Source organism: Ctenopharyngodon idella, chromosome 5 (assembly GCF_019924925.1).
Source record: "Ctenopharyngodon idella isolate HZGC_01 chromosome 5, HZGC01, whole genome shotgun sequence".
NCBI classification, from domain to species: Eukaryota; Metazoa; Chordata; class Actinopteri; order Cypriniformes; family Xenocyprididae; genus Ctenopharyngodon; species Ctenopharyngodon idella.
In genome coordinates, this window is record NC_067224.1 from 37,556,408 (window position 1) to 37,571,526 (window position 15,119).

The 15,119-nt window shown below is 35.3% G+C and overlaps 1 protein-coding gene across 3 annotated transcripts in view; it reads left to right on the forward strand.

Moving 5' to 3' along the window:
* The window catches only part of ksr2 (kinase suppressor of ras 2), a 111,160-nt gene that overhangs the window by 52,717 nt on the left and 43,324 nt on the right, over nt 1-15,119 (forward strand). For all 3 annotated transcript variants that reach the window (XM_051895117.1, XM_051895116.1, XM_051895118.1), the window contains exons 6-8: nt 1,599-1,774; nt 11,471-11,540; nt 13,792-13,875. In XM_051895117.1, coding sequence (XP_051751077.1) covers nt 1,599-1,774; nt 11,471-11,540; nt 13,792-13,875 — 330 coding nt within the window. The remainder of the gene's footprint in view (nt 1-1,598; nt 1,775-11,470; nt 11,541-13,791; nt 13,876-15,119) is intronic.

The following is a 15,119-nucleotide window of genomic DNA, read 5'->3' on the forward strand; positions in this document are numbered from 1 at the left end:
AATTCAATTATAATTAACATTTTCTTAAAGATCTATCTCAGCTAATGCTGTAAGCTATATACAGGGATCCCTTTCTTGCACATTACTATAATATTAAAGGTTACAATTAACAACAGAGCCCAAACTATTACATTCAGTTGCTAATTATTTTTAGATATGATAATCAACACTCAAATAAAATAAAATAAAATAAAAAAACATGTAAATTTCAATTATTTTTCTACTCTATTAATTTTTGAAATATGATCATTTACACAGTTACTGTCATAATTTGTTTTCATGACAAGACATTACTAACAGGTAAAGTAAATTTAATGAATATATGAGCTAATATAGTACATATATTTAGTAAAATACTTTCCTCTAGAGTTCATTTCTCTAGTGAACTAACATGCTGTGGACACTAAATGACTTGCCTGAGGTAAATGTAATGCTACGTGAGATATTATTCTCAAGCTGTTTTATTGGTCTTTACGCGGTTGAAACACTGGTTGAGAGATTACACGTAAACATATCTATGCATAGATCATCTGTTCTTCTTCTTCTGCGCTTTTTCCTGTTGTGGCGGTTAGCGTTGCATTACCGTGTGCGCCCCCTTGGGGTTGGAGTGTGGCTCGCCTGTGACCAACTGTATTCGTTGTCTGACTGTATGCGCCGAACCGTGACTGTTCGGGATGAATACATGTACCAGTACACACCTAATAAATATATTTTAGTGGTGTATGAGATGGGGGATCCCCCAAATAAGGTGCTGGATCCAGCTTGTTCCGGCACAAATTAAGCCCTGGGTATAATGTGTTTTTTTAATTGCTGACTGAGCCCTGATGATAACCTGTGGTCTGTTTATTCTTTAGCAAATAAACGGTTTCTCACAGGCGCTACAAGCAACATCATTTAACAGTGTGAGATTGTGTGTGTGTCTTACTGATATGTGAGAAGTACTCAAAACAACTACAAAAACTGTAGCATGAAAGGAAAGCATGAGTTCAGGGCTGCAGGATTACGATGAAAATCATAATTTGGGTTAAATTTACCTTTAAAATGCTTATATTAATATAATGTACATTATAATGCCAATGCTTGTTTTGTGAAATGTTTTGATTGCATTATAATCACTAAAGCGGTCAATGCAAGTTGAGATGACTAATCCTTGTTGATTATAACGAAGCAATATAGTTTGTCACAAATCCAAAATAAATTAAAATTACCAATGGTACTTTGTGAAAAGAAGTACTGCATAAAACCTTGTTCATTAGGATCAGTTGTCATTACTGAAGGGCCTAAAGTGTAATTTCTCTAAATTCTCTATTCATTCTCAACTGACTGATCTGTGACTGGTTACAATGCTCAACCAACCCTAATCAAGCCACTCAAGTTGTAGTTTTAATCAGTTTTTTTTTTTGATTAATTGTGCATACATGAGTTTGCGTATGCGTGCACGTGTGTGCATGTAGGTTTACTTATGTAGAGTTTTGAAGCTAAATCTGTCTTGGAGCTTGACGTGCAAGTGCTTGTTTGGAAACCAGATGAAACATTGTAAACAATGTGCTCTTGTCTTATTTTGGGCTCATTTGTTTTTCCTCTGACTTTCTTTGTAGAACAAAAAAAAAGAACAAGCCGCTGAACCTGAAGATACACAGCAGTGTGGCTGGGAGCTGTGAAAACTTGCCGACACAGCGCTCTCCTCTCCACTCCGACCACTCACTTCGCTCCTTCTTTTTCCCTAATTTTGTCCCTTCGACACCACCGGTTCACTCCGACACCCCCTCAGCAAGTGAGTAAACACACCCATTAACCTCTATGTAGGACAACACATTATTTTGGGTTCTCATTTAGTTTGTCCTACCTAAAACACAGTTGATGATAACTACTTCTGAAGAACCTTTGCATGTCTCCCTGCATGGTACGTGTGATTCTTTGCTTGTAAATAAACAGGGTTAGGTTTAGTCTACCCAAAAATGAAATTTCTGTCATTAATTACTCACCCCCATGTCGTTCCACACCCGTAAGACCTTCGTTCATCTTCGGAACACAATTTAAGATATTTTTGATAAAATCCAATGGCTCAGTGAGGCCTGCATTAACAGGAAGATAATTAACACTTTCAATTGCCCAGAAAGGTACTAAAGATATATTTAAAACTACAGTGGTTCAGTGGGCGATTTCAAAACACTGCTTCATGAAGCTTCGAAGCTTTACGAATCTTTTGTTTCGAATCAGTGGTTCGGAGCATGTATCAACTGCCAAAGTCACGTGATTTTAGTAAACGAGGCTTCGTTACGTCATAAGTGTTTCGAAATTTCAATGGTTCACGTGACTTTGGCAGTTTGATACACACTCCGAACCACTGATTCGAAACAAAAGATTCGTAAAAGCTTCGAAGCTTCATGAAGCAGTGTTTTGAATTCGCCCATCACTAGATATTGTTGAATAAAGTTGTTATTTTGTTTTTTTGGTGCACAAAAAGTATTCTCGTCGCTTCATAATATTAAGGTTGAACCACTGTAGTCACATGAACTGTTTTAAATATGTCTTTAGTAGCTTTCTGGGCATCTGAAAGTGTTAATTATCTTGCTGACAATGCAGGCCTCACTGCGCCATCGGATTTTATCAAAAATATCTTAATTTGTGGTCCGAAGATGAACGAAGGTCTTACGGGTGTGGAACGACATGAGGGTGAGTAATTAATGACAGAATTTTCATTTTTGGGTGAACTAACCCTTTAAATATGTTCATTATATTAAGTGATCGTGTCTTGGATTCAACTCCTCAGTTTGGATTTCTTTTACAATCTCTTTTTGAAGCATCAGATCTTTGGGTGAATAGACTTTCAATCTCTGAGATTTCTTTAAAGATATCTTCATTTGTGTTCTGAAGATGAACAAAAAGTTTAATGGGTTTGAGGGGAGAAATTGATGACAGAATTTTCATTGTTGGGTGAACTAACCCTTTAAGTAGTAAATACTATGCATTTCTTCTATCTACTTTCCCTGATCTGAATTTCTTTTTGAGTAACATTGTTCAGCTTTATCCCATGTGCGTGCTTAAAGACAATGAAACTCATCTAGGTTGGTCAGCACCATTAGATCACAGCTAGTGTTGACAGATGTCTGATGACACACGTTGGGCAATTACAACTTTCTTTGTCATTTCTTTTCACAATGTGACCCTTCTCATCACCTATTAAAGGGCAGCATCCCAAACTTAGACGTGTCCCAGGACACCTGTCAGCGTGTAAGCGCATATTGTCCAAGCCCAATATCTACACCGGGGGCCTCTTAGCGTGGGCTATTAGAGGAATAATGGGCCGAACGGAAGCAGTGTGGATGTGAGAAGACTGGGAATGACACAAGAATGACGCAAAAGACTCAGTTTTGGAATGAGATTATCATACAGATGGAGGGAAAAGTTTTGACTGCTTGTTTCCAGAATTATGAATGATAGACCCCCTCCAAGCTTTGGCAATCTGGTGTATGCTTTGTACATTGTACATTGTGGAAAATATCCGGAGAGGTAACTGTTAGGATGTTATTTTTATGTACTCCTTTTTTTTATGGTTTTGACGAATTGACACCAATTGATTATTCACGTTTTTTGACTGTTATTGAAATCCATTCACTGTTGAGCAGTGTTATTTTAGTATTGTTTTATACTATTTTTGTTAATATAGTATGTATTAATAGTTAATAGTAGTATTAGTATTTTTAGTTAATGATAATAACCACTGTTAGAAGTAACGCATTACGCATTTCTAATAACTCAATTAGTTACTTTTTTAGGTAGTAATGCAATATTGTAACACATTTCTTTTAAAAGTAACTTTCCCCGACACTTATAATAACCTCACTGTTGAGACAATGTTTTTTTTTACCCAAACAACCAAATTCCTCTAGAGTTTGGGAAGCAAGGGCTTGTTGTGAAACAAGATGAAAGAACGTTATAGTTGAATTTCCGATAAACCAGTTGCAGGGGTATAATCTCATTGAGTTTGTGGCAGCCTCTGTAATGGCATTACTTGCGTTCTGGACCTCCCGATGGGGCTCCAGGCCGGACACGGTGGCAGTAACCAGGCCTCACGAGTGTCGTCAGACCTGGTAATGCGTCTGCTGTTTTTCTGCATGTGGTGACAGTATTATTGTACACAGCAAGCAACAGTGTGCCCGAGGCCTGTGTTTCACGGTTTCAAGTTTCTTGACTTGAACACAGGATACAAATAGTGTGTGCAATACTATGAAATGCTTACAGTTTAACTGTTAACATCACAACTGAAAGTTGAGAACTACACAGAGTAAAATGTTGTTTGGATGTTGCTCTTACGTAGCTCAATAGACCCAATGGAGTTATTAGTTTGTTTCACTTAAAGGATTAGTTCACTTCAGAAATAAAATTTCCTGATAATTTACTCACCCCCATGTCTTCCAAGATGTTTATATCTTTCTTTCATCAGTCGAAAAGAAATTATGATTTTTGAGGAAAACATTCCAGGATTTTTCTCCATATAGTGAACTTCAGTGGGGTTCAGTGGGTTAAAGGTCCAAATGTCAGTTTCAGTGCAGCTTCAAAGGGCTCTACACAATCCCAGCTAAGAAATAAGGGTCTTATCTAGCAAAACGATCTGTCATTTTCTAAAAAGATTAAAAATTATATACTTTTTAACCACAAATGCTCGTCTTGCACTAACTCAATCACTTAATCACGTTGGAAAAGTCATGTGTGACGTAGGCGGAAGTACCGTGGTAGGGCAAAAAAAAAACCCCAACTCCTCCAACTTCAAAATCATCTGACATTTTCGTTTTACCTTTTTTTTTGTTGCAACGGCCATTTGACTTAGTCTTTGCACATTAGCTTTGTAGACACTGGATCGGTACTTCCACCTACGTCACGCTCGACCTTTCCAATGTGATTACGTAATGCGTGGCACATCGCAGAGCTAGTGCAAGATTAATTAATCTAATTAAATCGCAAAATAATCACACATCAAATTTGGCTGAGATATTACCCCCAAAAGATAATTTAAAGGGGGGTATCACACACAGTTTCTGCCAATCTCATGTTAATCTTGAGTACCTATAGAGTAGTATTGCATCCTTCATATCTCCGAAAAATCTTTAGTTTTATCATATTTATAAAAGATACATACGCTGTACCGAGTTTTTCTGAAAGCAGCCGAGTGCCAGGAGGCGTGCCGTGTGAGCGGAGCTAAAGAGTGACGAGCACGTGCAGCTTTTGCATAGCGATCGTCTGCAAGCTATCAATGGTCAGCTAAACAAATATATTTAAACACACACAATACACCATCGCATTATCCCTGAATAACTTTTGAATCACTATAATGAATATAGCGTATAGTGAATGATGAATAATGAATTTATGAATTCACTACATTCATGTTGTTTATATTATATGCACTTAGGCGCCTATTGCCAACAAAACAGACATATGAAGCAGTTTTAGTCACCACCTGCAGTTCCGACTCATGACCGGGATCATTACTGCTGTGACCGCTCCATCTTTCAGTTTCAAATGATCTGTAAATGCAGCGTAAAACTGGGCCTTGTATATAAAACCATAAGCGCCGATCCTAAGGGGTCGAGCAGCCACGGAAAAACACAAGATATTCTACATTCATTTTAACCATTAAAAAAGTGATTGCAACTATCGTTTTTATGGTTATTTTAATAACAAATATCGGGAGCGCATCAATGTAATGCGTGAGCACAAATCTCTCAGCTCTACTGAACACTAGGTTCTTTGGGAAGCAAGGTTATCTTTCCTTCACAACCAAAAACACACTTCTTTGGTAACATTGTTGATTTCATGGTCTAAAAACAAAGTGACAAATCTTTCTCGAGCAAGTCCTGTGCAGGGCTGCCGACGACTTCCGTGAGGACGAACGAAGCACGTTGATGGGCGTGCTCTTGCTCTCTCGCTCTGGTCGATGTGTGCGCGTGCACTCTTCTGGGAGAAGTGCCCGTACAAGGAATTCCGCCCTTTATTACATAATAAAGGGCCATACTTGAAAAAAATGTCTGAAGTTTGTGAGCAATCTGAAGAGTATTTTTGGCACAGAAATACTCCATTATACGTCCAACTCGTTTTTTTGAAACTTTGCCATGTTTAGCATGAGAATCCAACGCTTTAACAGTGTAAACAAGTCAGAATGCATGAAATAGCATTAAATAGCACTTTAAAGGACCCCCCCTTTAAAGTCATTATTGTGTTAAATGACAAAAGTATCAAATGGACATTATAAAAAGTAGCTTTAGAAAAAAAAAAGTATTTGATTTAACAGAATTTATTACACACAAACTTTTAGGCTTCAACAGCCATGAGGGCCAGATAAAACTGACAGACGTGAAAAAATGCATACAGGCAATGAATAAGAAAAAAAACCCCAAAACACATTAAAAAGTACAAAATAGTACTGTCATATGAGTTTTTAATTTGAATGTAAGCGAAAACTACTTGAACAGAATTGTAAAAAACAACTTACAAGCACAAGTCTGTTCTAAATGTTCTTTTTTTATTACTTTCCAGAAAGTTGAGGACTTTTTTTTGTACTCTTCCATACATTTTGAAGAATGTCAGCTTATTTTCTATCTATATAGAAAGAATTTAAACTAATGCAAAAGGCAACTCTTAACTGTAATTTCTTGGCTGCAACAATTTATCCTCATGACACAAAGACGCAGTGCAGCACTTTTATAACATAATTTATCTGGCTGTCAGTCAAAACCATAGGATTGTTTAAGGGCAGTTCAATAGCGGGTGTTAAATGTACTTAGCGTCACTCATTCATATTTCCCTATTGAAAAAGTCTCTCAGTTGAAATCTTATCAAACTGTAAATCTAATAATGTTGCTTTATTGTGTTCTGGAAAGGACTGAGAGGCGGACCACTATGTTAGTCATTGTTTTACAAATCATTTTGTTTAGTCTGTCTGTTTGTAAGATGCTTGTGATATTTATATCACTAACACTGGCATGTGATTGGTCGATCGTGAAAATTGGCCAACTGTTGCTTCATCTGGCATGAACAAACTCCAGTTAGTCTTGTCATGTCTAAATATGATAGTTAATTGAGCGATTGAGTCAACATGCTTGTTTTTAATGACTGGTTGTTGGTTCAAAAAGCGAAAGAGAGAAACGTATAATGTTTTTCTGCAAATTAGATGCTTGCCTCTGGTAGTTTTGTTATTTTTAGCAATATTTGTACCAATTAAACACAAATTCACCCTCTCTGTAGTGATGCTGGTTGGTATTCACAAGTAAGTAGGTCTGTTTCTACGCCTGCAGATAAAACATTTACCTGCTGGGAGACGATGTGGGTTTGTCAGGTAAACCTTTAACTCGGGTCTATAATGAAAGACTCTCTTTCTCTCCATTTCTTCATAGGATGAAAGGATTTCAAGTAGCATATACATGCCATGGTATATGAATATGGTGATCATTCTGTATCGTATCAAACTACTATGGTATTATTTGATACCATCTTTATATCTTGGTGTCGCCATAGTACTTTTTTTTAAAGGATGCTCTTAAACTGCTGTTTGAAAGTCTGTTGTCAGTTGTTGCATCATTTTTCAAATGGCTTTTGTTTCAGTTTAATCTTTACCTATGTATTTAATTATTATAGTAAATGTAAGATTATTTTTGGAAAATTTCTGGAGTTCGTTATAATTTGCATCATCTCCTTTAAACTTTGAGTGGTTACCATAGAAACAGGCAAGGAAGGGTTTTGTCTAAAATTATCACTGCAGTATAATGTAGTTTGTTTTCACTTATTAGTGTTTACTCACTTTAACAATTTTTATATAGTGTTTAATATTTTTAATCATAGTGCATACATCACTGCAGAGGTCATAGGATGTTATTTTTAGTACTATTTAATTACTGTTATTTATTAAAGCAACTGTATTTGAAAAAAGTTATTTTTTTTACCTTGAAATATTAGTTATAATATTATATAAATCATTTGTTTTTCATTGCAATCAATTTATGATTGATTGTGTTGTGGTTAATAGAAGTCTTTTTTTCACACTATAAATATTAAAATAGTTTATTTTTATTTCACTATTTGCTTAGATATTTATGGAAGCTTTTTTCCACCACGGAATAAAAAATAAAAAAGGTAATTGCAACTTTTCTTATCTCAGAATTCTGTCCTTTTTTTATATCTCGCATTTACCCGATTTTTTTCTAGAATTGTGAGATATAAACTCACAATTACGAATAATAAAGTCCTAATTGCAGGATATAAATTCTGAGAAACTTCTTGAGAAATAGTTCGCAATTCTGAGAAAAAAATGTCAGCTTAAATCTAATAATTCTGGCTTCTTTTCTTACAATTGCAATTTTATATCCTGCAATTCTGATTTTATAACTGGCATTTGTAAATTTATGTCTCACAATTCTGAGAAAAAAAGTCAGAATCGAGAGATTTAAGCTTTCAATTGTGAGATATAAATTCTCATTTTTATTTTTATTTTATTCTATAGCAGAAACAAGCTTCTATACATATCAGAGCATTTAGAATGTGATATTTTATAATGGATATATGCTGTGTGTGTGTGTGTGTGTATATATATATATATATATATATGTGTGTGTGTGTTCTTGTATACATGGTTTATGAGGACACAAATGTGTATAATGACATGGGTATTACAACGTAAACATGATTTATGAGGACACTTCTTGTGTCCTCGTAAACCAAATGGCTTAAAAAACATACTAAACAGTGTTTTTTTGAAATTCAGAAAATGCAGACAGTTTTCTGTGATGGGTAGGTTTAGGGGCAGGGGTAGTGTAGCGGGATAGAATGTACAGTTTGTTCAGTATAAAAACCATTATGTCTATGGAGAGTCCCCGTAAACCACATATACAAGTGTGTGTGTGTGTTTAATTATTAATATTAATATGAATAGAGTTGTCAAATAAACAGACTTCGGTATGACGCTTTGAGCACTGTTGAGCGGATACGTAAACACCTCTGATTGGCCATTGTGTTTCACGGCTCATTGGATATGTCTGTGATTGGCTACAATGATCAACGCTTCAAAAACTTTGTAAATGGTCATCAATGACGATCTTCACCGAACGCTTACACAAATAAACACAGGAGCATTTGAAAGCAGGCTTCTATCGTGGACCAGTCAGCTGATAGACGCCTGCTTTCAAACACTCCCGCTTTCAAATTCAAACACTTCCGTGTGCTTTCAAACGCTCCCGTGCGTTGATCATTGTAGCCAATCACAGACATATCTGATGAATGCGTCAACACAATGGCCAATCAGAGGTGTTTACGAATCCACTCAACAGCGCTCAATGTGTCACATTTATAAAATTTCAGTACCGACGTGGTACCGAAGTCTGTTTATTTGACAACTTTATTCATATTCATATTAATAATTACACACACACACACACACACTTGTATATGTGGTTTACAGGGACTCTCCATAGACGTAACTTTTGACAACACTAAATATGAACAATATTTTAATAACAATAATATCACTTCACAACAGAGAATGACACTTTTAAGAGAGAGATAAAACTGACAGACATGCATAGAGGCGATGGAAAAAAATGCATTAAAAGTACAAAGTAGTACTGCCAAAATACATGATTTTTTAAATGGAATTTGAGCAAAAACAACTTAAGCTTAAGTCTCCACTGTTCTCCATTTAATTTCATTATTTTCTAGAAAGTTTGAGGACTTTTGAGGTGTGAGGTGTGATATTTTATAATATATTTTAATACCTAAAGGGATAGTTCATCCAAAAATGAAAATTCTGTCATCATTTACTCACCCTCAAGTTGTTCCAAACCTGTAGTGTTTTTCAGCAACTGTTTGGTTACCCATATTCTTCAAAATAACTTATTTTGTGTTCAGCAGAACAAAGAAGTTAATACAGGTTTGAAACAACTTGAGGGTGAGTAAATGATGATAGAATTTTCATTTTTGGGAGAACTATTCCTTTAAAGATTGAACGTTTGGGATTGGGGCAAGAGTAAAACAAGCAAAAGTAGCAGAAGTAAAAAGTTTATTGTGAGCTTTATATAACAAAAAGTTGAAATCTGTAAGTTTGGATAAAAATCAACCCCTGGGGCATTAAAGTGCCCATAGTCAGAGAAACACTTGTATATTTATGCTGTTTCCCTCCTCAAGATCACTTGTGTTTCAATAGAGGTCCAGCACTCCAGAACAAAGATCATATCAAAGTTCTGATCTAATTTGGAACACTGTGTACATCCTCGATCCACCTGAAAGAAGCAGCCGAGCAGAATGCAGAGGTCATACTCGCATCCATATTTGATATAAGCATCATGGAATGCACATTGACAGAGGCAGTCATCAGGAATCTCAAGTGAATATATAAGTGGATGCAATCAAAGGCAGAAATCTGGTTATGGACACAAGGCTCCTCATATTTTTTCATACAGTATTTTATGATTTTAGAATAAGGCAGAGCAGATTATCCTGTTTGTGTGTGTGCATGTGTACTAGTCCTCGTATCTCCCTGTTAATCATAAACAAATGGAGTGTAATTGAGCATGGACAATCTGATGAATGGCTTTTTGAACTAACAGTGCTGTGGGAAGCAAATGCGATTATTGTCTTACAGGTCTCCATTTAGGTTTCATCAGATCTCTTCCATTTGAGCGATGACAAGAAGACATCAAATTTCAATTTTTCAATCAGATTTATTTAGCATTTAAGGATTTATATATTATTAAATAATAATCACATGGAAAATTTGGTTTGGCCTCTGCCCTTGCTAACAAATCATAATGAAGTCACTACTGTTCAAAAGTTTTTGCATTTAAAAAACATTCAAATGCATTTATTTGCTCAAAATACAGTAAAACTGTAATACTGTAAAATATTATTTCATTTAAAAATAACTGTTTTCTATTTTAAAATGTAATTTATTCCTGTGATGTCATCATAAAAAAATCAAATAAAAATTTTTTCCAGGATTTTTTTGATGAATAGAAAGTACAGAAGATGAAAATTCATGACCCTAAACTTTTGAACGGCAGTGTAAATATAATATAATATATTGTAAATATACAATACATTGTATATTAATGCATCAAGGTGCTTGGTAATCATAAACAACCTTTGGTAATCCAAGTAATAGTTAATGATTGATAATAAATATAACTTCTTATTAAACATTTGTGTCTTTTATCCTATTGCTGTTGCCACTGTTTTGTTTGTATTGTGTCTAAGAAAACCTCTTAACCATGGTAAAAATCAGTGTATGTCTTCTTGTAACATTGCTTTGTTTTACAACCATTTTGTAGCTCATCCAGTCAGTTTTGGGAAACTAGAATTATAACACCTCTTTTATGCGCTTTATGAAAGTGATTTTAAGATTTACAACAGTCTTGGTGTTTTAATACCTTGTAATTTGTGTTTGCAAGCTTTAATTCTGTTTTCTTGTGTTTGTCTGTTCTAGATACTCTGTCTGTTCCTCGCTGGTCCCCTCAGATACCTCGTAGAGACCTCGGCAACTCTATAAAACACAGGTGAGTTTTGTGCATGTGTGAGTGTGTGGTAGTGGTTACAATATGTCAAGCCAATTAACTCGTGGTTGTGCAACTCCAGTCAGGCCTGTTCACGTCTGACGACTTGATTACACCAAAAACCATTGATCCCAAGTCAAACAAAGAGCCTGTGTTTGCACTTAGATTACGAAACACGGCAAACTTTGTGATGCAAGTTATAAAGGTTATAATAACATCTTAGCTGTCAAAAGACATGTAAAGTTCACCAAGGCTAAAAAATGTCTTGTTTTTCACATTTCATTTTCCTCATACTTTAGATGTGGGCTGCGTTCCAAATGGGATAAATCCACCTCTAAAGGGCACTTCAGAGTGGGAACAATTATGGCCGCCATATTGAAGTGCTTAAAACTGGCCACTTCAAAGGGCCCTTCAGAGGCCCTGTCCCAAATGGCACACTTCATATGTTCTTACACTTCAAATTTACTGACAAATGGGTCTCGTGAATTAGGGCTGGGTATCAATACAGATGTCCTTGATTCGAATCCTGATTCACAAGGTCTCAATTCGATTCGATTCCCGATTCAATGAATTTAATTATTCAATTTTCACTGGCCCCATCCCAAATTATTGTTTTTTTGTATCCGTGTATTGTTATAAATAAGGTTATGACACCAACATTTTAGATACCAGTGAAATTTAACAATTTCGATACCACAGCTAAAACTACTAGCCTAACAAATATAAATTTCAAAGATTATTAAGAGAAGGAAGCAGCCATTAATAAAAAAGAACAAATAATTAAACTACAAGCAACAGCACAAATAAATAAATACAATAGAACGAAGATACAAATAAAATAATCAGTGCTTTTCAGGATTTTCAGGTAGGTCTAAGAGTAGTTTTCATTGCATAAAGTAATCAAATGTTAAACAACACTGTATATAATCTTCATTGTACAAATTAAATAAAGGTTAATCCTTATTAAAGTTACAAAAAAGTTATTCAGTGAAGAGCAGTGAGTGATTTCTTTGTCTTCTGTAGTTTGATTAACATTAAAAACACAGACAGCAGCAGGAATATTAGGCTGCTGTCACTTTAAGAGCTAATGCACGGATCCAATATACTGATACACATGCGTTCTTTCTCTCCTCTTACCTTCACTTAAGCCATAACCGACTATGTTTATTAGGATACTTGACAAAGTTGGCATTTTAAGATAAATCTGTGTGAATTTGTCTGTTCAAGTGCAAGGAGACATGAAAGATAATTCATTTTATTACTTGCACTGGCCCGATCGGGCCTCCTTAATTGGCTCAGCAAGATGACGCAGAAGTTTTTTGGTCCACTACACCCTTCATACCTTCGAAGCTCTCTCTCTCTGGAGGGTAAACCCTTTGAAGGGATTAGGGTATAGGGATGAGCCCTTCAGAATTGAACGCAGGGGTGGAAATTAATGTCATCATAGATGGACAACTGCCACAGTTCCAAAACACAAGCAGATAAACAGATCCAAAAAATTGAAACGCTCATGTCAACTTTAAACTGAGACGGCTACGGTGATGTGGGCTTGCGTACTAAAGCCAGCCTCCTCTTTTATGAGACAGCACGGCTTCAATCTAATGAAGACACTTTGACACTGTCAGAGCCCATTAGTCATATTCTATTAACTGTCAGCTTCTGTTCATATCAGAGAAATAGATTGGCAAATGCACAGTGACCCTTCAGAGGAACTCTATTGCAGGAGATTTGAATGGCCCTTTCATTGTGGAGAACGGCAAATGCGACTACATGTAAACAAAAAGAGATAGAGATAGAAGAAATGAGGAATAAAGAGAGCACTTTCTATGCAATTCTGCTGAACAGTCGCCAATGCATCCATATGGCCTTTGTCCTCACGTATATTTGTCAAGTGCGGGTGCACAGTTGAGCGCAAAGGAGATATTCAGAGATACTCGGTTACAATTAAATTACTCTTTACGGCGAAGTGTCTATCTTTGGGCATACGCTGCACATATCTGTCTCCCGATGAAAAGGTTAGTTGGCAAACGTGATCGCTGCAGTGACACATTCGCTCTTTCATCTGAAGAGTTTAGGAGTGGTTGTCAAAAGGTCAGAACCATCTGCTGATAGTTTGACAGCGAAGCAAAACAAACCCATATGGCCTCATGCATTTTAAAAATGGATGAGATTAGATTTTTTTTTTTTTTTTTCTGGGAAAGTGTCTTAAAAAAGGGTCAGTAATGAATCACGCCACTTATTTGTGCTTTTGCAGGTTTTCCACAAAGTATTGGATGTCGCAGACGTGTATCGTGTGCGGGAAAGGAATGCTATTTGGCTTGAAATGCAAAAACTGCAAGTAAGTGCTAAAATGTTTGTATGGAAGCCCATTTCCTCTACAAAAAGGAAAAAAATCATGTTTTTGTAAATCATATGACATAAAAACAATCATGACATAATTTTTAAAAAAAAATGGCTGTCAAATGATTAATCGCATCCAAAATAAAAGTGAGGGCTCCATTGGACACAAAATAAGTTATTTTGAAGAATATGGGTAACCATCCAAAAAGCAGTGAGGCCTCCATTGCCAGCAAGATCATTAACACTTTCAAAGTCACATGATTTCAGTAAACGAGGCTTCGTTACATCACAAGTCTTTCGAAATTTCAATGGTTCACCACTGTGGGGCATGACTTTGGCAGTTTGATACACGCTCCGAACCACTGATTCGAAACAGAAGATTCGTAAAGCTTCGAAGCTTCATGAAGCAGTGTTTTGAAATCGCCCATCACTAGATATTGTTGAATAAAGTCGTTATTTTGTTTTTTTGGCACACAAAAAGTATTCTCGTCACTTCATAACATTAAGGTTGAACCACTGTAGTCACATGAGCTGTACTAAATATGTTTTAGTACCTTTCTGGGCATCTGAAAGTGTTAATTATCTTGCTGACAATGCAGGCCTCTCTGAGCCATCGGATTTTATAAAAAATATCTTAAATTGTGTTCCAAAGATGAACAAAGGTCTTACGGGTGTGGAACGACATGAGGGTGAGTAATTAATGAGTAATTTATATAATTTATATTATATATAAATATAAATATTTTATATATAAATCTAACAAATTTTTCTTAAATATATATGTGCATATGTGTGTGTATTTATATATACATAATAATTATACACAGTGCACACACATATATTATGTAAACAAACTTTTATTTTGGATACGATTAATCGCGATTAATCATTTGACAGCATTAATTATGACGTCAAAATGATGAGATACTAAGTCATAATTATGTGATAAATAGTAGAAATTATAAAAAAAAGTTGAAATTATTAGAAAAAAGTCAGTTATGACATAAATTGAAATTAAGATAAAAATTCATAATTGAGACAAAATTCTAAATTATGATAAATCTATTTAGTTTACAAAAATTACAAAATCTAACTTTTTATGTCATAATACATAATTGTAATTGATTTATGTCGTAATTATGACTTTTTATATCATAATTCCAATAATTTTATGTCATAATTTTGACATTTTATCTCATAATAACGATTTTCATGTTATTTTTTTCATATGTAGTAGAAATG